Below are 26,521 nucleotides of genomic sequence, written 5' to 3'. Positions count from 1 at the left end.
ATATATTATGTAAAAGCCCCAGTATTTTAACAGTGTGATAACTGGTGCAGAAAAAAATATATACAAATATTTTAGTTTAAGCTAGTTTAAAAAGAGTTTCTCATTTGCACCTAAAACAAAACAAAAGAGACTAATATAGTAATGATAAATATTTAGCCCCCCAATTTTGATGTCATGAAACTATCCTACAGAAATATGCCTGGTGATGCATTAAAATATCTACAAAGATATTCATTATGCCATTACATGTCATTGGAAAAAACTGGACAAATCTAAGTGTCTACGAATAAGCTACATCTGAACAAATCTAAGTGTCTACGAATAAGCTACATCTGAGCCCAAATATGTCCTGTCTAACTGGATGTCACTCTATGTATATGAAATCTCTTTCCAAACTTTTAACACCTAACGAAGTTTAACACTAACAAATTCTTGTGATGATGGTGAAGAGACATATTTATTGAGTGCTTACTAGTTAGTGCTATGTGCTAGGTACTAGTTAGTGCTATGTGCTAGGTACTTTGCTTATTTTTCACTATCTATTGTGTATCACAAAAATCCCATGAGGTAGACCTGGATGATCCCAATATTCTTCCTAGTTTATGGATGAAGAAACCAATGTTCAGAAAGATTAAGCAACTTGCTGAGGGTCATGTAGCCAGTACTCATGAGAAAGTCAGCCTAACATCAAAGCAACACTCTGCACTGCCTCTTGACCAAAAAGAAAAATAGTCTATTATAAAAAGCACTAATTAAACTTCTTAACTTAGATCTTGAATAACCCTCATACATCAGAACTGGATGTTTCATTAAAACCTGCTGAGTTTTGACCTCTAGAGATGATATTGTTTCCTATGGTCTGTGGTCACCATTTCTATGGAATCCTGCTAAGGAAATACTCATCCATTTTTCTTGAAACGCACATGTTATCTATAGAAGATGTTTAATATTTATACTATGCTATCTTGTATTATTAGTGATTCTTCCATGTATATACTGTATTAATATTTATATTTGAACCATGCACCTTATATTTCATTGTAATTCCTACAACAAAGAACATGAGAAAAACACTCAAACATATATGATAATAGCGATAATAACGATGATGTCAAACATAGTTGACATTTTATTTCAAGTTCCTATCATTCTAGAGGCAGATTCAGAACAAAGTTAAGACTATGAAAAAATAAGTAAACGTGGAGAACATTCTCAGGTCTTTTTTTGCCTTAAAATTTCATTCACTCTACTTGTAACATGATTATCCCACATGTGAAGCATCTAGTTTTAGTTTTCCCCATCCCACTCTTCCATCTCTTGGAGAGACAAAAGTGGACGTGTATTAGTTTCTTATTTCACTTACAGTTTATTACAAAGCATGTTGATATTGCTGCCAAACCAAGAAACTGGATTTTCCCTGATTCTCATGTGCTGATTTGAAATGTCTTTGGCACATTTTGTTCCTATAATAATTCCACTACCTGCAACCTCACCCAATCTCAAAGTAAAAGCAATTTGATGATATTATGCAGATCTGTTTTCTCACGGGGTTTTAATATCCAGTTAGTGTTTTGGGGTTTTTTCCACACTAAGAGTTAAATGTGCTGACTATGTATAAATTATGTTCTTTTAATAGTTAATATAATTTAATCCAAAGCTATTACTAGCCTAATTGGGTTTATTTGTGCCTTGGCTTAAGGTCTAGAATATAACACACTTAAAGGTCTGAACACAGTGAGGTTAATTATGCTTAAAACTTGCAAAGCAGCTGGTTTTAGGTCCATTACACACACATACACACACACCACGAGGAAAAAGAACCAAAGAAATTCTTCCAGCAAGAAGTGAAATCACACCTTCCTTCTAAAGACTGCACCATTGGAGCTCAGCTTTTAGCACAGGGCTTCCTTCCCTTCTCACCATACTGAGTTTTCTGCCAAATTATTTGTCCTCAAGGGCTGTTCAGCTGACAATCCTGTGCTCAAAATGACACCCCAGGGCCCATAAAATTAAGTATGAACTCCTCGCTCTGGCTTTCAAGAATCCTCTAATGTGAGCCCAATCTATCCGCACAATATCATTGCCCACTACTCCACTGCATGATGTTTAGTTTAATGATGGTCGCTTAACTATTGTGTTCTCTGCACGCAGACAACTTCTCATCTCTGAGCCACTGCGAATGCCCATACCACCCCACACTGTCCAAAAGCCTTTGGCACCCTCCTGAAATCCTGGTCATCTCTGTCCCTCTTGATTCTAGAAGACTGTGGCAGTGGTGTATGGGAGAGTGAGACACCCAAGGACACAGTCATACGGGTCCTAGAGAACCAGAGGGATAGCCCAGCATCACTGGACTTACACACAACTCCAGCGGATTGCCTTTTTTGGTCATTTGCTTGTCTTGTGTGTACATTTTCCAAAAGTGAAGATTTAGGACATTCAATTGTTCACCATAAATGATAAAACTTTCTTATTGGGCACGATATGTTATCAAGGAATCTCAGGGGCTGTTAACTTCTCTTAGGTCCAGACTGTCACAAATCTTTAGCTTGCGTGTCCATCCTTTACCCACCAGTGGTTGTGGCCAAATGATTGGGCTGGGAGAGCAGAGCCAGCAGGGCTGAGTGCAGGAACCAACCCAGTGGGGCCAGGAAAAGACATCTGAATCACAGCAGGCTCTGAAGACTTACAGACTCCTTTCTGTTGAGTCCCCCCTTTTAGGGCTTTAAATATCACAGACAGATAAAAGCTCTCCCTTATTTGTTAAGACACAGAGGAGGAGAGTATGGACACGGCAATAAAAATGGATGAACTATTACTGACACACAAAACAACATGGGCAAATGAATCTCAAAAACATTATGCTAAGCGAAAGCAGGCAGGTGCAATAGAGTACAAAGTGCCTGGTTCCATGTATAAGTCCTTGAACAAGCCAAACAAACCTATTGTCATAGAAATCAGAGCAGCAGTGTCTCACTGGGGGTGTAGAATTTGACCAGGAAGAATCCTGCAGAGGAGAAAACTTTCTGGGGATGACAGCAATGGTCTTTATCTTATAGAGTATGGATTACATAGGTGTATGAATTTCCCCAAGCTCATTAAAATGTACACTTAAAATTTGTGCATTTCACAATGAGGAATGATATGAGGAATATCATATGAGGAATCATATTTCACAATGATCCTTTGATATTTAAACTCAGATGCAGAAAAGCAATACAAGTTCTAGTGTTGTTTTCCCCATATCTAAGTGAATTCTCTCATTTTCACTGGACTTTGAGGATATGGGGACCAATGTGTAGGGATGGACTCTGCAGCCAGAATTTCTGGGTCCAAATCCTGGTTTTCCCACTTTCTGGCTTTATGACTTTGAACAAGTAGCATAAGCATTCTAAGTTTGATGCAGTGTCATCCAAAAAACAATAATTATCATCATCATAAACACCTTGAAGAATTATTGTAAGATCAAATAAATGAGATGATGCAGATAAAAGCCTTGATCTTAGCACCTAAGTATCTGATCCTAGTTAGCTCTAAGTATCAATACCAGATTTAAAAGCACCTCGACGGGAAAGACTACACTTTCTTAGTCTTTTTGTTGCTCTTAGCACTTGTCCCTGTGCCCCATGCTTCTAAAACTAGGATGTAGGTAGCAGGGGTGTGAATGCTGGACATGGGAATTTTCAAAACTGTATACCAACGTGAACTATTCCCGAAATGCCAATATAACAATATCTGAGGGCAGGAGTAAATATCTTAACTATTATAAATGCATGAAATCTTTCTGGATATAAATTAAAATCCCTGGGCATGCTGAAGATAAAACAAGAATTCAACATGGCTTCCAACATTCTCCTGGCAGCTTCTGCTGCCCTAGAACTGCCTTCTCCTGGGTTCAAGTTTATTCTCCATTGATTTCAAGGCGACTTTAGTGGAGAATTTTGAGAAGTACCATGATATACATATTTGCTGAATTCAGTTGAAATATATTATAGCTTATTGAGGATTCACATTAGAATATACACCTGTCAGTTCATTTTAATTTATTGTCTTGACCATATCAAGCTACTTAATCTGTTAATTCCTTGAATGTCAAAAGAGACAAGTAGTGGCAATTCATTTATCCCATGAAGGAGGTTAGTGACATTACAAACCTTGATTGTGTATATATATATTTTTTTTTAATTAATTTTTTAAAGAAGAAGTGTTGACAACAAATAGAGAATGAAGTCAATACATCACTGACTGGCTTTTTGCAGCATGGTTGTTTAGTGACATTTGATCATCAGTGTACGTGAGCCACGGTATTTACAAAGAGCAAGTTCCACCAGTGGATACCTTCAGGAGAACAGGATACTGAGGATGAGCTGGCTTAGTGCCCTCAGAATTCAGCCCAACTTAAGTTGTCTTCAGGTGCTGCGCCCAGAGTACACACAGATTCCCCGCACTAATTTGCAAAAAAACTTGTGAAACTACTCAGAAAACTCTAGGTACAGTAGGAGATCATTTTAGGCAGTATTTTTCCTAGATAGTGAGTTTAAGATCTGGGTCCCTTTGGAAACTCTTATTTCATATGAATGTAAACTACCAAGGAATGAAGACTTGAGAAATAAAGAGCCTTTAGAATCCCAATACAAGAGCACAGAATGGGCATCTGTTTGCGCCCCCTGAATTGCCGTGTGCACACTCTTGGGACACAGGAATACTTGTGTCTTGGCTGGTCATTCTCCAGTACCATCTGCTTCACAGCTGCTGGGTTTCCAAGTCAGGCATGTAGATCCTTTATTTCAGAGTATCTTTTGGGTTCTTGGACCCAAAGCCAATGTGTGCGTGTGTATATGTGTGTGTATCTGTGTGTGTGTGCGTGAGTGTGTGTGTAGGCTTCCCCACACCAACAAGCAATTCTTGTGTGTCCGAGAATTCAACTCAGATCTGACACTATTTCCCCGGAGATAGCATGAGATTCCACAGGTAAAAAGACTTGGTTCCACGAGAACCTCCTCTACTTCAGACGCCAACTGCAAGCCCAGGTGGCTCCCCGTGCTTCTGACTGACGGGGTATAAATCAGAGGTCCCCACGACCCTGTCCTTGGGTTTGATTAATTTGCTAGAATGGCTCACAGAACTCAGGAAACCCGTTTGCTCACTAGATAACCAGTTTATTACAAAGGATATTAAAAGATACTAATCAACAGCCAGATGAAGAGATACATAGGGCAACGTCCCAAATAAGGGAGCCTCTGCCCCCATGGAGCTTGGGGCCCTGCATGGTGGTACATGTAAGAGTTCTGATTCCCCAACTTGGAAGCTCTCTGAACTCCCTCCTTTTGGCTTTTATGGAGGCTTCATTACACAGGCATGATTGATGAACTCATTGGCCATTGCTGATTAATTCAACCTCCAGCTCCTCCCCAGAAATTAGGAGGTGTGACTGAAATTTCCAAACCTCTACTCAGAGTTGGTCCCCTGGCAACTAGCTCCCATATCTGGGTGCTTCCCAAAAGTCACCTTCATTAACATAAACCCAGGTGTGGTAGAAAGGGGCTTGTTATGAATAACAAGACAACCACTTCACCTTTACTCTGAAGTGTTTCAGGAACTGAAGACAAGAGACCAAATACAGTTATCCCTGGGTATGGGGGGAGGTCAGTTTCAGGAGCCCCCAAAGATACCAAAATCTGCAGATGCTCAAGTCCCTTATACAAAAAGTCATAATACCACAAATACGGCCAGTCCTCCACATCTTCAGATTCAACCATGGATGGAAATTTTGATTGAATCCGAGAATGCGAAACCCACAGGTATGGAACCCACAGATATGGAGGTCCGACTGTGTTATAACAAAAGATGCTCCCATTGTTCTTATCGCTCTGGAAATTCCAACGGTCTTGGGAGCTGTGAGCCATAAACTGTGGACGAAGACCAAATATATGAGAAATATATTTTGGTCATCTGAATGCAACCAAATATATATATATATTGGTATATATATATATATATATATATATATATATATTGGTATATATATATCTTATAAATCACAATATCACAGAGCATAATTGTCCACACCCAGCTTCCCCTCCAAGCCCAGTTGTTCCTTCCAGACCCTGCAAAATCAGTTATTCCTTCTGCAAGTATCCATTGACCTCTTACTATCTATAGTGTTTTAGTTGTCCTGAATTGGAAGGCAAAAGGGTGACATCTGGTAGGTAAAGGCCAGGGAAGATGCTAAACATCCCATAGTGCACAGGACAGCAACCCTCCCCAACAAAGAATAATCCTTCCACAATGTCAGTAGTGCCAAGGATGAGAAACCCTGGTCCAGAAGGAGAGAGCTGGAATTTGCTGAGTTTATGGGACAGGTTATAGGCCTCCTATTGTGTCTGCTTTACTAATAATATAGACACGTATTCAGACTGAAATAGCTTTCATTTTAATACACCACCTGTAGCAAAGGTATAATAAAGACTGGGGCTTTATCACAGTGGTAAAGCCCCAGTGGTAGCTGGGGCTTCCCTGGTGGCGCAGTGGTTAAGAATCCGCCTGCCAGTGCAGGGGACACGGATTCGAGCCCTGGTCCGGGAAGATCCCACATGCTGTGGAGCAACTAAGCCCGTGCTCCACAACTACTGAGCCTGCGCTCTAGAGCCCACGAGCCACAACTACTGAGCCCGTGAGCCACAACTACTGAAGCCCACGCGCCTACAGCTTGTGCTCCGCAACAAGAGAATCCACCACAACGAGAAGCCCGCGCACCGCGACGAAGAGTAGCCCCCGCTCGCCGCAACTAGAGAAAGCCCGCATGCAGCAATGAAGACCCAACGCAGCCAAAATTAATTAATTAATTATTTTTTAAAAAGACTTACAGCTGTTTTCTACCTCTAACTATTGAAAACTACCAACAAATATCCTTTTCAAAAAAAATTGACCGAGTTGTCTTAGGCCAGTTTGCATAACCTACTACAAATCATCCTTTACCCTCCTGGACAATGCCCTGCTCTGTTTTACATTGTCATTGTTTCAAATGACTAAAAACAGAAAGGGGAAAAAGTCAGGGGCTGATATCTCCCCAGGATTCTATTTTAAATGCTTAAATACTATATTTTCTTATTTTATAGAGCACTAAGTTACACATAAAAAATAATTCCAAGTACTGTATTTAACTTTAATCTGATTATTTTAAAAGTAACATACCAGTTGCTTAAATTAAACAGATATTTTATCAGCTGGGGTTCTTACTAATTATGCTGTTGCTCTTACTAAAAATGACTCACTATAGCATCTGTTCCAATTTCCGCAGAACAATGAAAAGGTTTGTTCGTGTGTTCTTATTTTTAGAATGAACTGTGGGACAAACAGAACACATGAATGTGTCCTATTAAAACAAGAATTTTATCTTGAAAAGGCAAATTTATGGATTCTGTAAAGCTAGATTTAAGCACATCAAGTCTTTTAAACTCAATGACTGACTCATGATGTCTGTAAAAACCACCCATTGAAAGCATAGAGCTTACTTAATTATTTATAAGTCTGTTTCTTTATAGCAGCTCCTCTGCTGCTATATAAAGCTTTTCCTTCTTTACTTTGTGGGAAAGTGTTAATGTCAAGCCACGAAGCCAACATTCATTAAATTGTGAGTCCAGCAGATCAGTAAGCTCCTTGAATGTTCGTGCTGGGAGGGCCTTAGGAATAGTCTAGTTTAGTCCTTTCCTTGTCTAGGCAGGGAAATTAAGGCCCAGAGACGGAGCATGACTTGGACCCAGCAAATAAAGCTACAAATTTCTGAGGTAGGTGGAAGTCTAAGATGATTCCCAATGAGTTATGCTCTTATCCAATCCTATCCTCTGTGAATGTGATATGATATCATTCCTTTGATTAGTCTATGTTTTCTGGCAAAGGTGAAAGGATTTTGTAGATATAATTAAAAACTCTAATTGGTTGACTTTAAGTTAATCAAAAGGGAGGTTACCCTTGGTGGGCTTGATCCGATAAGGCAAGCTCTCTCAGAGAGGGTCCAGAAGTCAGAGACTGAAAGCAACAGGCTCTCTCTTGTTGGCCTTGGAGCAGAAAACTTCCACACTGTGAAGAAAGCACAAGAGAGGAACAGTGAGCAGCCTCTAGGAACTGTGGGCTTCAGTCCTACAACCACGAGGAACTAAACTCTTCCACCAACCAGCAGGCTTGGAGAGGACACCGAGCCTCAGACGAGAACACAGCCACAGTCAACACCTTGATTTCAGCTTAGTGAGAAGCTGAGCAGAGGGCCCAGCTGAGGTACCCAGACTCCTGGCTCATGGAAACGGTAAAATTTAAAACATCAGTGTTCTTTTAAGCCATTAAGTTAGTGGTAAGTTGCACATCATAAAAAACAAATTACAATAACCTTGTTCTATGATTTTTCCACACTTAGAATTGCCTCCGTCCCCTCTCTGGGCCAGACCATTCTTAGATTCTTCGATTGGGATGAGATGGATATTTCAGGACACAAACTAATAGAGAAAACCAAAGGGTTTGGGCATCCTTCCTTCCTCCTTATTCAACGCCCTGCTAACCTATGCCCTACTTCCAGCCCTCCACTGAGGACTGAGGTGAGAATCTTCAACAGTCCTAAGGCCTAGTGCTGACTGCTCTTTTGGTCTATGAAGCATCAATAAGGATAATAAGTACGATGAATTAAAACATCCAAATAAATTTAAATCAATGCATTTATACTGACTAAAGACAAAATCAAACAAACTAAAATCCTCACTGTTTACCTTTGCAGGGGTTTAGGGGACCGATTCATTATTTTAAGAATGTTAAGTAAAGGGAAAGAAGAGAGCATTTATTCTGTCTCTCTTATGTGGGCTGGACCTCAGGGTAACCAAAAGGCTGATAAGGAAATTTCTATTTATAGATTATTCCACCTACTGAATGAGGAAAGAATGATAGAACTCACATATCACTTTTTTTAAGACTCCAATAAATTAATGAAGTCGACAAAGATCAGCAATGGCTGCTAACATAATGAAAAGCGAGGAAAAAAGACAATTATGTGCCTTGTGAAGGTCAGAACACCACCTATGAGGTCAGTTTGTCAAAAATTGAATCCATAAAGGAACAAGCCTCTAGAGATCTAACTACCAATTTGCAAGAAATACCGAAGGCAGAGGAACATGCAAAGCCACCATGAAGAGGCACTAATCAACACTCAGACAGTGGGGAACGCAACATCACAAATAACACGAACTCCTTAAAAATAAATTGCAAGAGATAAAAACACAGGTGGTAGAAGAATGTATAGATTAAAAGAGACCTAATAACTGCAATGTGTAGGTCTTACTTGCACCTTGATTTGAAGAAACTCTGTACATACACATGCACACACATACACAGACGCACATACACTACACATACATGATATGATTGAGAAACTTTGAACACTGACTGGATATTTGATGATATTATGAAATATGAATTATTGTTCTTTTTTAGGTATTTGTGGTTATTTTTGGAAAAAGAGTCCTTGACTTTTAGAGATATGCTTAGTGATATAATGATGAGATACCTGGCATTTACTTTAAAATAAACGTGATGAGAGGCAGTGAAATATGGATTGGGTTACAGACGAAACACGATTAACCATGAGTTGAAAAATGTTTGTTGATGGGTGCACAAGGCTACTTCTTATATGTTTGAAATTTTCCATAACAGTATTTTTAAAAATCAAATCATGTCATCTGTACTTAAAATATTTCAGTGACTTTTCATTGTTCTTAGGATAAAAGACCAAAATCCTAATACAACCTACAAGGTTTTGAATAATCTAGCCTTTGATTACCACTCCAGCCTCAATACACCCCATCTTCCTTCTCTCTGTGCTTCACCTGCAAAGGCTTTTCATTCCCGCTATGTCTCAGGGCCAGTAATGTATGCTCTTCCTTCTGCTAGATCCTTTCTACCTTCCTTTTCCTACTGAGTCAAGCAATCCTATTAAACAATCTCATAGTACCATGTACAGCTCTATCAAGGCATTTATAGTGGTAGCAATTGAATTTACATTGGTTGAGGATTTTATTCATGTGTAACTCCCAGTAGGGAACTGGGGTGGATTTGTTCTAGTACCTTACTCATAAGAAGGTACTTACATACTGAAGTGTCAAAGGAATGGGATAAATAAAATTTGTCAGTGACATCCAACCAATTGCTGGTAAGTAATTTACGTGCAAAGTGATGTTGAAGGCTAGACACAAATAGAAAAAGAGAGGGGGAGCGGAGAGAGAAAATGATAATGCTGAGAATCCACCTTTTCTATGAGATTTTAAGGATGGATATCCCACGCTGGTGCCTCCCCACTTGCTCCAGGACAAGAAAGAAACCAAGTCAAAGGAGTTGTACTGATGTGAGTTACACAGTAGAGAGTCTATAACAGCCAGAGATTGTCAAGAGTGTGTGCCCAATGATGATGGCCCCATTAGACTCAGAATGGAACACAGGTCCACAAACCAGTGGTTAGTCATCAGTGGAGAGCCGGATTTCACTTATTTTTCCTATTCTGTGCTTGGAAGGAAACTGAGATGGGCTGGAGGTTGGGCATATCAATTCTCTTGTTGGAAAGTATTTCGTTTAAACGGAACTGAAATCTGAACCTCTCCCATCTACTTTATTCATTACCCGTTATGTACAATATATCCTCTAAATTCAGAGAATTTCCAGTTGAATCTAAACCTCTCACGGTATTCTGTCACCTGTGCAGAAAGCATATGGGTTTCTCTCTGTACGTCAGATGTATTTTGAGCATCTTCTATAAGCGAGGTTACATAATAATGAACAAAACCATTCTGGGTCCTTACTTTGGGGGAGTCACACTTTAATAAGTTAATTTGGAAAATAAGCCCCTCATTTTTTTATGAATAATGTAAAAATGACTAAAATACTGATGTTCAATTTTTAATAGATGCCACGAACCCATAATAAACCCCAGATGACCTGGTCTCTATGTTTTGCGTACACATAGGTCTAGTATGCAAATTTTTAAGAGAAAAAAATCTTCAACATATTTCTGTACAAGGTAGATTATTAGGGATGGGATACAGGGTGGTGGGAAAGGACCATATTAACAGAAACGTATTCTATTCCCTATTTTCTGAGAAACTAAAAACAGAGAAACAGGATCATTAATCTGAAAAATGTCAAAAGGTTATCACACAACAAGGATCTTTTCCTTCTAGGGTCCCATTACGTCTCTACCTATTGTCCTTTACATTATAATTTACCGCTTTCAGGCTTCTGAAAATTTAACATGCCTTATGGTCTGTGTTATTTTAGGAGGCATTCTGTTGTAAAGCACTGGAAGCTGACAAATTTAATCTATCAAATTACTCACCTTTTTAATAAGATAGTAATATTTAGCGATGACAACAAAATAATACAATGAGAACTCTCATACACTGGTAGAGTTAGTGAAGATTGGCAGCACTTTCTGAAAAATGCATTGATATAGATCAAATGCCTTAAGATAGTCTCAACCTTTAACGACTTACTCCACGTGTAGGAAACTATTCTTATTAAACTATGAGAGAGGAAAACAAAGGCACACATACGTGCAAGGATAGTCAACCAATATGTCGATGAAAAGGGGACTGCTTAAATCAATGTTAATGTATCCATGTGGTGTCTTGTAATACAGCCATGCAAATAAAAATGTCTTCAAATAATATCTATTAGCCTGGGGAAACAATTCTTATCTAATGCTGAACAAAGTAAAAGCAGGGCTTTAAAATACAATGTAATCTCAATAATACAATGTTATATACATACAGAAAGTTTACCAAGAAATTAACAGCAGTATTATCTGGGTGGTGTAGGTATTTTCCTTTTATACTGTTCTTTTATTTTTTTTCCAATGTTTTCTACAATGGGCTTTGATTGCTTTCTATAATCACAGCCAAAAATAAAAATGATCAAGGGAAAACTGGAAAATACTACATGGAACATAAAACTCTCTATTAATGAGAAAACGAAGTTAATAAAAACATTGTCATAATGAGAAAACTAACTTAAAACAGAGTACCTCATTTTTAACCATTGTAGATAATTGGAATTCTTTTTAGATGCATTTGTTTACCTGCCACCTACTTATCAAAGAGATTTCAGGCATTTAATGGGGAATTCACTAGAGTTGGGTTTACTTCCAGGCACTACCCCTTAATTGTAGCTAAACGCTTAAGTAGAAAAACCTCTCAGGCACAAAATGTGTCTACGATATACTAATTCCCTGAGCCCCAAGCTAGGAAGCAATAGGTGGCCATTTCAATTACAAATTGTTAAAAAAAAGAAGTGTTTTAATAGTAATGATCTAATACAAGACTTGTCCACTAATCAAAAACAACAATTAATCGGTATTTAGCATCTATTCATCTGTCCACTTATTCATTCAACAAGCACTGACTGAGCACCCACTGTGTGCCAGGCAGCGTGCCAGGACTCTGAGAACACAATTAACCCCAGCTCTCCAGGAATCATCGTGCTAACACTGTGCAAGGTACTATGATGCATGCAGAAGAGAAAGAAAGTACACCTGTCCCACATGCTAATAGTTGTCTTATGAGCTAATAAATGTATTCAGGAAAAGAGGGAAGATCAGCAGTGGGTGGTTGAAACATGGCTATAGAATTCCAAAAGGAAAATGTCTGCATTTATAAGGTGAATGAGAGACAATAACTAAGAAATTCTAATCAAGTGGGGCATATTGCCGAATTACCAGAAAACTGATGTGCAAGAGATCAAACTACAAGTTCCCCATTCTTAAAATAAGTCTTAGAAATAATGCCCAATAGATGGCCAGCAGTCACATTTACAATTGCCTAAGAGCTGTGAGTGATGCTAAAATGTGTGCCCTGTCTAGTTAATAGGCACGAGCCAGCAATCCAGAAGTGATACATATATGATGGACAGATTCATAATTGTTATGGAAAAACTTGCAATTGCCCAGAGCCACGATCAACCCCTTTGACTTGATATGTTTCTGAGCCAAACCGCATTGCTATAAAAGTAATCCACTCACTATCAAATGAGTAAGAGCCGGCGCCATGGCAAAAACTGAAGGAAAAGGCCCTCAGTGTAAGAACAGAAGGAGGGAAGAAAGGGGAAAGGGAGCCCAAATAAAAGTAAGCAAAGGAAAACCAAACACTGGTTTTCCCCAGATCCCTAGTTAGATGCGATTTCTGCAAGTTTCAAATATCCAATCCTCAGCACGCTCTCCAGTTTGTTGCCCTTCTTGTGCTGAGACCCTAAAGATGTGCTGCTCGAGCCGCCAGTCAGCACTGAGCGGTGGTCATCTGTACGTACAACCGCCGGCCTGATGCCTCAAGCACTGCTCTCCCCCTGACCCTGGCCTACAGCAGAGTCTCTCAAACGATGGACCCAGAGCCAGCCATAGCTGCTGCACCTGCTTATTGGAAATGCACATTTTCAGGCTCCATCTCAGAGCTTCTAAATGAGAAACTCTGGGGTTAGCGTCCCAGAGTCTCTTTAACAAGCCCCCTCGAGTGACCTTGATGCTCAGGAAAGTTTGTGAACCAGATCCTGGAACCTCTGCCAGGCTGAGAGTGGCCACAGGGCACCATCTTCCTGCCTTCAGGAAGGCCAAGGTGAAAGGGTCCATGTCATATGCTGACTGTGGCTTACAGATCACTTGCCACATGCCTAGTGATGTACCAGCAGTTCAGCTCCTGGGCGTAGGGTCACAGAAATTCTCACACGGGTCTAGAGGGGACGTGTATAATAATTTTCACTGCAGGAGGTTAAGAATTGATCTGTGTGTCCATCACTGGGAGAGATAAAAGGTAAAATGTGAAGGTAAGAAAGCAATATAGATGGAACGTAAATCCCTAGTGCAGAAGGAACAAAGGTTAATTCAGAAAAAAAGAACCATATTGATCCACCTGTCTTATTATGTATTAGCCACCTATATTTGATAGAGAGATAGATAGCCCACAATCTATCAGCATCAAGTAAAAATGCAGGCATGCTCAACAATACTAGTTTTGCAAGGACACATGTAAACAAAAAGATCAAAATTAAACACCTTTGAATGGCTGCCCATGAGTTGAGCAGGAGGGAACCACAGAGGTGAAATGACGAATGAATGAGTAAATGGATGGTTAAATAACAAAAGAGAAGTCTCCTAAGGACCATTGATAATAATACGCCATCAGCAGAGGATATGACTAATGCAATTTTTTTTTTAAAAATATGACAAGAATGAGAGGAAGAGAAAGAGAGAGGGAGAAAGACACCACCCCTTTCCCATGGCACATACACAAATTCTGTGTCAGAATTTGAATCCATTAATCCATTTCCTTAATCAAGAGCCAAGCTGTCTTCTTTTAAATGTTGCCTTTCATGAAGGGTTTGGATCATGTAAGCTTTTCCAGATACATGTGTGTTCATTCATTGCACCAATATTTATGGGGTGTCTAGCACCTTCCAGGTTACATAGGAAAGCAAGGCTGGCACTCACAGTCTAATAGGGATTCCATGACTCGGCGTTGGAATATTACCTTGTCATCTCCTGTATTAACTATGTGTACCACAAGGGCAAAGGGCAATAAAACATCCAAAGACTATTTCCTACTGATCCAGGTGTTCATTCGTTTCTTCTCTGACAGCTAGAATCACGACTGGGAGCTCAGAATACCTCTAGCAAGTAGATTTAGAGACATGAAACAACAAAAGCTGAGTGATGGAGATCACCAAGCCATGCCACTGGTTATTTTCTGTGCTGTAAGAATACATACACTCAATGATACACAGCATTTCACTGAAATGCATTCCAAACTTGTGTTGGCCACTGGGGTAGAAATTGATAACCATTGTGAAAATAATCCCTTACTTCTGGATGGCCCTTTACAGTAGAAAAAACATTTTTCCTGCCCTGCTTCATTTGAACTTCAGCATAGGCAAAGCAGGGCTCATCATGCCTATTTTGTATGCTCTGAATGTGTTTAAATGCAATCATTACTTGTGTTTTATCCTTTGCATATTCTAAATGAGCGCACAACCATTTTTTCCCCAGCCTTAAGCCAAGGCTTTCTACTGGAGGCTGTATTTAAAAACAAAACAAATAAACAAACAAACAAAAAACCAAAAATATTTCCCCCTCATTTTTTTACTCACTTTTCTTTCTCTGTATCTCTTTCTCTCTCTCTGTTCCCACACACAAGTCTACCATAATTTTTTTTATTCCAACTAGTTGCTTTTATTTTTCCCTCTACCTAAATTGCATAAAACTACCAGTGTTTTAAAACACAGTGAAACTGTACAAACGAACCATCCTCCTTTACTCCCCATCCCGGAGTTCTTATTAACAGATGCAGAAGCTTTACAGCAGGTGGGGCTTTTCAGAGATGAATGGTTGTGATTAACATTTCACAAAGACATTTAATTTGGCAGATCAAAAACAGAGCTCTCAGAACTTTGGTTTGAACTGGGGTTTGTTGGGGGGCACGGGATAACTAGTTGACAGTTTTCTTTTTTCTTTTCAAGTTCATCTCTTTGGAAACTGCTTGCCATGGCAGTGGCTTGTTAGGAGGCAGATGTGTTACAAAATTCTGCATTGAGACAAAGGGAATCTGCATTGATTCCCCTCTCTCCTGCTGACTTTGGGCTGGTAAGGGAAACGTAATTGATGTAAGCCTTTCTAGCTTTGACTCAGCTGCTCAGCTGCATTGGACCTCAGCTCGCTCGTTTGTACAGCAAGGATAGAAATGGCCCTTAGTCACCTAGGATTTTCCAGGGAATGCAGTGAGAGAGCCCAATAAAGCACTGAGCATATAGTTAGCCTCTTTAAATGATTTTATTCTTGGTTATTTTCTTTTTTAAACTATTTTTCTTCAATATTTATTTTTTTAACTTTTTATTTTATATTGGAGTATAGTTGATTAACAGTGTTGTGATAGTTTCAAGGTGTACAGCAAAGTGATTCAGTTATACATATACATGTATCTATTCTTTTCCAAATTCTTTTCCCATTTAGGTTGTTATATAATATTGAGCAGAGTTCCCTGTGCTATACAGTAGGTCCTTGTTGGTTATCCATTTTAAATATAGCACTGTGTACATGTCAATACTTAAGTTTTACAACATTTTCAAAATTAAAAGTTACATCTGACAATCAATGTGCTATATTTAATGTGATTCTGTTGCATATTTTTCTCCTGTAAAATAAACAATTCCTTAAACTGAAGGTGTGTTTTATAATTAATGATCCATTAGAATAAAAAAAATTGGCATTAGTTTTATTATGAGGAGTTGGGAGTGAAAGCATCTCTAAAGTTTTTTTTTCCAGTAATAATGTCCTTTATCAACTGTGTTGGCTCATTTTATTATGTCTTTGGGTTGGGGGGAGGGGACTAGACCTCAACAGTGACTTCTACACTAATAATTCGTGATCATATTTGTGAATGGCTTAATTATTACCTTTGCCCAAAATGTTTCGACCTTCCCTTCAGGGACTTTAAATCTGCCTGATGAAGTTACCTTATAAAATCAACTACAATGAAAAATCAAGAACAACTGTATCTTACTCATGTTTCTAATTGTATGTGTCCATAAGCTAAATACCTATAAATCAGAATACAAAAATCCATGGCAAATTAGTCTATGAATGCTAGAAGATAAATGTAACCTAGGGCTCTGGAGGCAAGATGATCCACTGATTCTTTATGCGTAAAGGATTAGGCTGGACATTTATGAGTGATGGTTCTTGAACTATCCATAAATTGAAACTTGTAGAAATGATTGTCTTATCTGTTTCCTTTTTCCCCCAAGCACACTCAGCCTAGCACATGCGGATCCCTCTGCCTGGAATGCCCCATCCCCACCCCAAGCCCACTTGTCTACTCTCCTACTCCTTCCTTTTCACTTTTCTAATCTCAGCCCAGACCTCTGGCTCTCAGGCAAAAGCCTGACTTGACCTCCCACGTCACACACCCGCACAGCTCCCTTCATGGCCCTCCCTGGCATTGATCATGTTTTCACTTGTAGGCTCTGATGACTATTGGATCCGTGTCTGTCTCCCCTGGTTGACTATGAGCCCAGAAGGAAAAAGCCTGGCATATATTCTCAGTGCCAGGCACGTGGTCCAAGTTCAATGACTATTTCTTGAATCAGTGAATACATAAAGGCACACTTCTTTTAAGACTGACAGGCCTGTTTCCTGTGTATACCCTCACACCACAAGTTAACCCCCTTTCCTCCTTTCTGTGATGGGCTACCTGTTATAAACAGACATGTCCACGTGCCTATTATACAATCACTTCGTTAGGGCCACTGTAGACACTGAGGATTAGAGAAGAACAAAGCTGTGAGGAGACGTATCAGTCAGCTGCTGGCTGATGCCGCTTGGGGACCACATGACTGATCTGCTGAGGGTGCCACTCAAGTCTCTGTCTCAGCAAAATACCAACTGCCACCCACAGCCCGGGCCTTGGAGGTGTCTCAGGAGCTGTTGAAACTGTGACTGTCAAAACTACAAATGCCAAAGATCACTTGTAATTTCAGAATATCTTAAACTACGGGACCCAGGACTGGTAGAATGATTGGTTAGTTTGTGAGACGAATCATTATAATTTTGATACAACTGGGTTTTCATATATTTCTCACTTTGAATCTCTAGTATTATTTATACTGGATTATACCACAAATAGATCATTCGAACATAACATTAGCCATTTGAAAGTTTTCTTTAACAACTTTATCAAGGTATCACTGAAGAAGATAAATTTCATACATTTAAATTGTACAATGTGACCACTTTTGACATATGTATCTATCTACAAAGCCATCACTACAATCAAGATAAAGTATTTTCATCATTCCCTAAAATTGTTCATACCCCATCATGTCCATCCCTGTCTCCACCCCACCTGCAGAAACCACTGACCACCTTTCTGTCTCTAGGGATTAGTTTATATGCTCTAGAACTTTTACATAAATGGAATCATACACATTTTTGTCTCTTTTCTTTCATTCAGCATAATTATTTTGAGGTTTAGTCATGCTGCATGTGTCAACAGTTTATTTTTATTACTGAGTAATATCCATTGTATATACTATACCTTTTTTCCATTCAGCTATTGATGAACATTTGGGGTTGCTTACAGTTTTTGGTGATTATAAATACAGCTACTGTGACTATTCACATATAAGTTTTGGTATAACATATTTTATCTTTTCTTTTCGGAAAACACCTAGGGTGGGATTGCTGGGTCTTATGATAAATACATGTTTAATTTTTTAAAAAATCATCAAACTTTTTCCCAGACTTAATGTACCATTTTACATTCCCACTGACAGAGTACAAGACCTCCAGCTGCTCAAAATTTCTCCAACATCCGGCACAGTCTTCTTCTTCTTCTTCTTATTATTATTATTATCACCAATCTAACAGGTGTAGTTTTAGTTTTCATTTCTCTGTTGACTCTTGGTATTGAGCAGCTTTCCTTCTGCTTGTTGATCTTAACCTGCGAAGTGTCTATTCAAATCTTTTGCTCATTTTTTTTTCAGTTATTTGTCTACTTGTTATTGTGTTGTTAGGCATTCTTTATATATTCTAGGTCCTGTCAGTTACATGATCTGCAAATATTTTCTCCCAATTCAAGACTTGCCTTTGGTTTTCCTAGTAAATGTCTTTCAAAAAAGCAAAAGTTTCAATTTTGAGGAAGTACAACTTGTCAATTAAAAATTAAATTTTGTTCTGTATGTGTTCTATAAGTTTTTTAAAATATGTTTTCCACATTTTCAGAATAATGGAAATGTATTAGATTCTTCCCCCTTTTTCATACGAAGGCTAACGTCCTGAATTAACTGTCACTCTCCTCCCCCCCCCCGTTGCAGGTACTGCATTAGCCCTGAGGACACCGACCTACATAGTCTCCAGGCCCTGTGGCCAAAGTGAGCCTGCTGTCTTTTAGGCTGTGATTTGGTCCCCACTGAAGCTCTCAGAGAAATGTCTGGGTCTCTGACTTCTTAAAATGAAGCACCAAATTAAATTCAGCCACAGAGCTTCTGTCATTGTGATTTCCCTTAGCAAAGAGGGAAAAGTCAGTAACTACATTGAAAAGTCATATATCTTTTCAACCTACTTGTTCCAAAGAAATATTTTTGAAGCAACGAGCTACTGGCATCTGTTCATGAGGATAGGTACATTTTTCAGTGTATCACACTCTAAGTATTCAGTAAGTTTTTCTTTTCTGATTGACTAATGTTTTCAAATGATTTAGACCAGTTACGCCTTTGCAGAAGTTAAGTGTTACAATGTAGAGATTGTCTCTGGAATAACTGCCCATCCTCTTGAACCAAAGTAGCAGGAGATGCAAACTGCCATAGCTGATCTACAAACAGCACTGAAGAAATTACCCTAGATAAGTAACTCATGTGCACTATGAAAATGCTCCATGAATATTGGCAGCAATGCTTTCTAGACTTGACAGAAATCCATCTTTTGTTCTTTTTGCTAAATCCCTGTGGGATCGTGTATCTTCCAACATTTAATATAGGGATTTATTTTTTCAAAAGAAAACAGAAAGAGTATTTGAGGCTGGTCTTTCTGTTTTACAGATGAAAATGAGGAATACATCTCAACGGTACTTTGTTATATAAATACTTCAAATCACAAGGACCAGAGGGAATATCAAGACCACATTAGATGTAGATTTTATTATATTGCATGGGGGTTGATTTATAAAGCAAAACTACCCCAAAACAGTTAGATTTTTTAAATGAGCTTATAAAATTTCCTTACAGAAGCACTGTGTTAATATCTGTAGATATTTCCACCTCCAGGCAATAGATTCTCTACCCCTCCCCTCTTGAGAGTGGGCTAGACTTAGTGACTGTTACCAAAGCGTAGAGTATGGAGTATGAAGAGGTAAGAATAGTAACCACAGTGGAGAAACCTGGCAGATGCCACCCTTACTGAGGGATGAAGGCCAGCATCACCAGAGATGTCTTGTGGGTGTCACGTGCAACCTCATTTGATGTGCCAAGAAGGACACTTCATCTTTCGCTTTTCTTCCTCCAAATCTATGACCTCAGTCAAATCATAAGAAAATCACCAGAAAGACTCAGACTGGGGGACATTCTGTAGGCTATGGGTCCTGTACTCCTCAAGGCTCTCATGGGTCATGAAAAAAACAAAAACAAAAAAAAACTGAGAAATGTCACAGACCAGAGGGAACAGAGGAGACTAACAACTAAATGCAAAGTGGTGCCTGGATTGGATCCCAGAACGGAGAGAGGACGTTAATAAAAAAAAAAAAAATGGGGCTTCCCTGGTGGCGCAGTGGTTGAGAGTCCGCCTGCCATTGCAGGGGACACGGGTTCGAGCCCTGGTCTGGGAAGATCCCACATGCTGCGGAGCAACTGGGCCCGTGAGCCACAACTACTGAGCCTGCGTGTCTGGAGCCTGTGCTCCACAACGAGAGGCCGCGATAGTGAGAGGCCCGCGCACTGCGATGAAGAGTGGCCCCTGCTCGCCGCAACTAGAGAAAGCCTTTGCACAGAAACGAAGACCCAACACAGCCAAAAATAATAAATAAATTAATTAATTTTAAAAAATGGTGAAATCCAAAAAAAGCCTGGATTTTAGGATTTTGTTAAAAATGGGCTTATCAGTGGGAAACTGTGCTTTTGCTATTAACTAAAACCTTATAACTTCTGGGGGATATGAGGCGTGAGTCACATCCCACTGCCAGTAAATTTTATCCTGCATGCTTTATTTTCACACCAAGACCGCAATAAAAATATCTTAACACCCTCGCAGTAAACACGGCAATTGGAAAACGGAAACATGAGGCTGTGGTCTCCTTTGTCGGAATGCTGACTGCACATCCAGGAACAGTCCTAAAAGACAAAGTAATTTGCCTCTTTGCTGGATAATTTTGAAAATGAAATGAAGAGCTGGGAACCGGAATGAAAAAAGGCTCGCTGTAAATTCAGGCGAAAATAGTGTGCTGGGTGATGGTGGATACATACTAAAGATTAGATCCAGATCTCACTGAAGGAGAACACCATCAAAATACTGTAGGAGAGACAGGAGAGATGGGACGAACATTTACACCATGTGCCATATTCCAGACACTCTGCTCTTTGTTTTCTATAAAGTTCTAAATGAGGGGTCCCAAAACCAGAAACCAATGCTGTAGGTTACATTAATCCATTTCATAAATTTAAAAACTGAGCTTCAGTGAGATGGATTAACTTTCCCATGTTGTCACCTGGTAAATCTGAGATTCAAACTACGATCAGAATCCAAAAAGGCATATTCTGTTTATCAAAATATTTCCCAAAGGTCGGTCATTTACAGTTACCAAAATACCTCTGTACCATCTACACTACCATTTTCTTAATGCTTACCTGAACAACCTACTTTTTAAATTCAAACATATACTAAAATGAATACATGTGGGGTGTGTGTGTGTGTGTGTGTTTGTACGCAGTACTGCATTTGCTACCAAAACAAAAGAAAGGACAGGCTTTCTGAATGAAAATTCAGAAAGTGCGAGCCCTTCATAACAAGTCAGTGTTATTATGGGGTATTACTGTAGCAGACGTGTAGAAAGGGAGAGTCAGGGCAGGCAAGGATGCACGGGGTGGAGAAAATGTTGGTTGACCAGGAGACGCGTGATGTGCGTCTGGAGGTGAAGTGTAAGCCGAGGATAAACTGCCTTTTGACAGTCGCCTTATTTCTATGATACAATGTGGTCAGCTCTGTTGACAAAGTGAGAATTATGTAGTTGCAAACCCTCCAAGGTCCATTACAATCTATCATGTCCTAACAGGCATCAAAGGAAGCAGACACCACAAATTCCCCTCACAGTCAACTCCCAGTTTTAACTTCATTGGGAAGATTACTCCTAACACATTTGCTCCAATTTTTCAAGTACCTGTTGGCATTTGTTAAATCAATCAACACGGTGACCCGGATTCCCCACCTTTCTCAGGCTGCTGGATGTTCAGAGCACACCACACAGGAGGCACACATCCAGGGGCCAGCACAGTGATTGAGCATATTTTTGTACAGATACTGGGATCTCGTGGCTGTGCTCTGGGCCTCTGTAAAGCAATTTTCTCTCCTCGAAACCTCGCCTTTCACCTTCAGCCTTGATCTTCACCCAGGCTAATCCCAATCATCCACCTTTGGGCTCAGCTCATATGTCACGCCCTCTGGAAAGCCGCCATACTCCTCGCCATGATCGGGTGCCCTTCCTCTCTCTCTTGCAATGCCCTGTACTGTTCTTACAGCAGAACTGGATACCACTGACTGCTGGAGTCCCCACCTTTCCCACTTGTTAAAGCTCCTCCAGAGCAGAGGCCACGCTGTTTCCCGTTGTTCCAACCTTTGGCACAGAGCACTGTGTAGAATAAATGCCAGTACCTTGGAAAAGAACTGCCAGGTATACAAATGCTATGTGAATAATCTGGACTTCCAAACAGTTGCAAGATTGGTGACACTATTTGAGAATCAAGGGCAAGATTATCAATGACTATCATTTCATATAAGTTCAGGGACCTGCTCTGTGGTATGATCCCATCACTTTAGCTTCATTCACACAGAGCTGGTCGGTATTACTCACTCATGTAATCAAAACGCATTCATTGATGAATGTATTTAGAACCAGAGGCAACGCCTGTACTAGGACAGTGTCTTAACCCAATGGGTTGTCTAATCAAAATCTATTCATTTAGAAATAATGCCATTTGCAGTCACATGGATGAATCTAGACAGTATCACACTAAGTGAAGTAAGTCAGACAGAGAAAGACAAATATCATATGATATCACTTATATGTGGAATCTAAAAAAATGATACAAATGAACTTATTTACAAAACAGAAATAGACGCCCAGACACAGAAAACAAACTTATGGTTACCAAAAGGGAAAGCAGGGGAGGCAGGCAGGGAAGGGATGAATTAGGAGTTGGGATTAACATATACACACTACTGTATATAAAATAGATAACCAACAAGGGCCTACTGTATAGCACAGAGAATATACTCAATATCTTATAATAACCTATAATGGAAAAGAATCTGAAAAAGAGTATATATATAATTGAATCACTTGAACACCTGAAACTGGCACAACATTGTAAATTAACTATACTTCAGTTTTTAAAAATCTATTCATTTATTGTCTCTGTTTGGCCCTTACCTAATGCTGTGGCAGGTGTAGACAAATGGGAGCTGATAATCTGGTTGGGTAGACGTAACCCGTTCATACAAACTGAACAGAATAGTGAAGGATTTAAGGACGTGTATATAACTTACTGCTACATTGCCCTGCACACAGGAGGCTTAGCATGTACAGGTTTAAATTTTGCAGTTTCCACTCCTCATAAGGGGTGCAGAAGGCCAACGGCATGGCCCTTTTAAAGGACTGGTGTGTGGAAGTGAGTCCCTCGATCTAGTGCTGGGTCTATAGTCTGGCCTCTGCATCTCAGCACAGCTTCATCATTCTCTGCTTGTCTCCTGGAGTAATTCTCTGCAGTAATTCTGGAGAAGGGATAAAGCATCCCAGATTCAGGTGATTGCATGGGCAATATTAAAATTATACTACTATAATGTGCAATGGCACAGAGTTCATTTTAAGGGCAGAATTAAGTTTAACAGTTTTGTAAGTGACTTTAGTCTTTATAGAGTCATAAGTGTATGAAGAAGTCACTAAGATTTCTCAGCTTTACTCTACTCTGCTTTGTGGGAAAACTTGTATGCTGCACAACAGGGTCAGCAAACTAAATCTGGCCCTCCACTTGTTTTTGTAAATTAAGTTTTATTGCAACACAGCCATACCCATTGCTTTACATATTGTCTGTGGCTACTTTCATGCTACGACGGCAGAGTGGAGTAGTTGCAACAGATACTGTATGATCCACAGAGCTGAAAGTATTTTCTATCTGGCTCTTTATGAAAAAGACTTGCCAACACCTGCTCTAGAGATGTTCTCAAGTTCAGAAGTTCACAAAATCTCATATTGGATCCCTTATGGATCCCAAGAATCTTATGTCAACTTGGAGATTCACAAGAGGAAGGGGTTAATAAAGACAGGAGTAGAAGGTAGGAAAAGCAAGATTCATGGGGAAAGGACTACAGGTAAAATGCTGGTTAAAAACTTAGATGAATCTAAAGAGAAGACCCAAATCACGTTTAACATTTGCATTCATTTTAAAAAGAACAAATTAGTTGCAGGTGTAAGAGAATAAATAGGTCAATGTTGAGGCAGAAAATAACTTTCTCTTTTGATGTCCTGTAGTTTGAAGGATTGCTATTCTATGTCTCAGTCCCAGAATCATGAACTAAAGTATTTGAGCGCACAGCCTAGATACATCAGACAAAAATCTATTTTTGCATGTGTGACTTCCACATGCTGTCTGCATGAAATGGGTGCTTGGTAATTATTTATAGAATAAAAAATAAAACAGATCATTTTTATGCAGGTAGATCATCTTTAACCTCACCTGTTATAGCTAAGAGAAGTTTGAGAGTGGGAATCTGGGCAGAGTCTTGGGGGGCGGGATAGGGTATGTGGAGGAAAGAGCAGAATTTTGAAATTTTAAATAAGAGGGAAAACACCCTCTAACTCAGTCCAGAAAAGTCTTCTTCGCAGCCTACAAAACAAACTGACAACCACAGGTATAGAAAACTTATAGGGAAAACATGCATTCTCAGATATTTTAGAGAATTTTGTCGCAGAGTTCTTTGGCACTAGAGAAAAGTTAAATCTCCAGCTTTTGCGTGAGATTTGCATAGTAGTGCATAGCACACAAACAGCCAGAACAGTAAAAGTTCAATTCTAAAATCTGTGTAATTGAGGCAGGAAGCTGACATACATGCTGGAACTCGAGCCATGTCCATAGAAAGATCAAGAACTTCCTGCAGCTAATATTTCAGTTCTGTTTCAAGGAAAGGACTGACCAGTATGGGCTCGGGGGACTGGCATGGGGTAGAATGGACAAGTCAGATCAAAGAAAGATCCAGAAGCAGTTGGAAGAATGAAATGAATCAGGAGCAACAGCAGGGTTAGGATGATACCTTAGCCCAACAATTCTCTCACCCACCTTGGAGTCACCTGGGAGTTTAGAAGAATTACTGATGCCCATATGGAGATTGCACTGGTCTTCGTAAAACCTTCCCAAATGATTCCAATGTACAGTCAAGTTTAAGAACCACTAGTCTAACCACCTCCCGTTTGGATGGGAGACGGATAATTAACCCATTGTTCCCCAACCCCGTCATTCTCATAGCCCCTTACAGGTTTTTTGCCATGTATTACTCATGCTATTAATGATCATAATGTTTTTCTTTAAATCAAGTCCTTTTCTAAAACCTTAGACCTACTTTAGCTTTATTCTAAGTAATAGCATCTGGAAAGTAACAAGTTTGGTATGCTGGTGGTATTTTTTTCCAATACTTATTAAAATAGGCAGTGTTAACATAAGTGTGATGCCTGTACACAAGATGGTTTACGGTGATTAAAACAATTTAGAAAATTTAAGCAATATATTACCTAAACACATGCTGGGTACAGAGACCCCAGAATTCACAGCATTAAAGCACCTCCTCCACAGTGGTCTGAAATACCCACCAGATGTTCATCATATTTGGTACTTTATAATTTTGCTCATTCATTAATTTGAATTGTGTGATCTGTGACATTACTGCACGGGGGTGGGGGGTGGATAAGTTCCTTAGCAAATGAGTATCAATCTGAGTCAGTGCAGGTTCAACAATGCTTTGTTATACTCTATTCAATATTTGTATACTGCAACGCTTACAAAATTATGTCTTACTAGATTTTCTGAACAAAATAATATGTTATGGTGATATTCCAGAATCTGGAAGCTTCAAGAAGGTCTTGGGGCTTTATCCTTCAGAAAGACAAAGGTGTAGTGATATAATTAACTTGCTATTGAGAAAAAATGGTTGGGAGGGCTATGTAGTCTTTTAATAGATATACCTAGAAAACAATATTATCTGGTGCAGACAAATGTATTTGTTTAACTGTGAGTGACGTTAATCAGTTTATTTTATTGGCTGGGAGAGTTCTCTGAACCTCTAACATGCAAATACAATTTGGGGATTTCAAGGAGACTTAGTATATGGAATTTTCCAAGTTCAGTTGAGTAGAAAACCCTTTCTTATTCACTAGATAAGAATCTCTAGGAATCAGTGTTCTCTGGTACATGGTTTGAGAAACAGTAGTCTATTGTGTAACAATGTAAGTTATCCCTACAATTAGTTCCAGTTATGTAGTCTATAGGCGTGTTAGTTACATTTGTAAAGCATGCATATGGTTAATTCTGTTTTGTCCCCATAGAACAGAACCCCTTTTTACAAGTTGTGCTTTTTGGAATTCTGAGATGTCTTACATGGAAATTAAGTACCTGGAGGAATCCTAGGGGAATTATTTGTCTATATGATGTACGTGACACACTGGAAGTCAAATAATGCTTAGGGCCAAGCCTGAAATAGGAATAA

The 26,521-nt window shown here is 39.3% G+C and overlaps 1 protein-coding gene across 5 annotated transcripts in view; it reads right to left on the bottom strand.

Moving 5' to 3' along the window:
- CBLN4 (cerebellin 4 precursor) overlaps positions 1-26,521 on the bottom strand; it is a 331,585-nt gene that overhangs the window by 124,190 nt on the left and 180,874 nt on the right. For 4 of the 5 annotated variants that reach the window (XR_014236152.1, XR_014236153.1, XR_014236154.1 and 1 more), the window contains exon 4: positions 7,970-8,079. Coding sequence is in view for 2 of the 5 variants with exons in the window: in XM_082362736.1 (XP_082218862.1) it covers positions 7,970-8,079 (110 nt within the window). In the remaining 3 variants the exon portion in view is untranslated. Of the gene's footprint in view, positions 1-511; positions 8,080-26,521 lie in introns of those variants that run through there. The other variant, XM_082362735.1, reaches the window with a different exon arrangement.

The sequence above is a fragment of the Balaenoptera borealis genome (genome assembly GCF_965194805.1).
Source record: "Balaenoptera borealis genome assembly, chromosome: 16".
Classification (NCBI taxonomy): domain Eukaryota; kingdom Metazoa; phylum Chordata; class Mammalia; order Artiodactyla; family Balaenopteridae; genus Balaenoptera; species Balaenoptera borealis.
The sequence above is the reverse complement of the archived record's forward strand: the minus strand, read 5'-3'. Positions and strand labels throughout refer to the sequence as shown.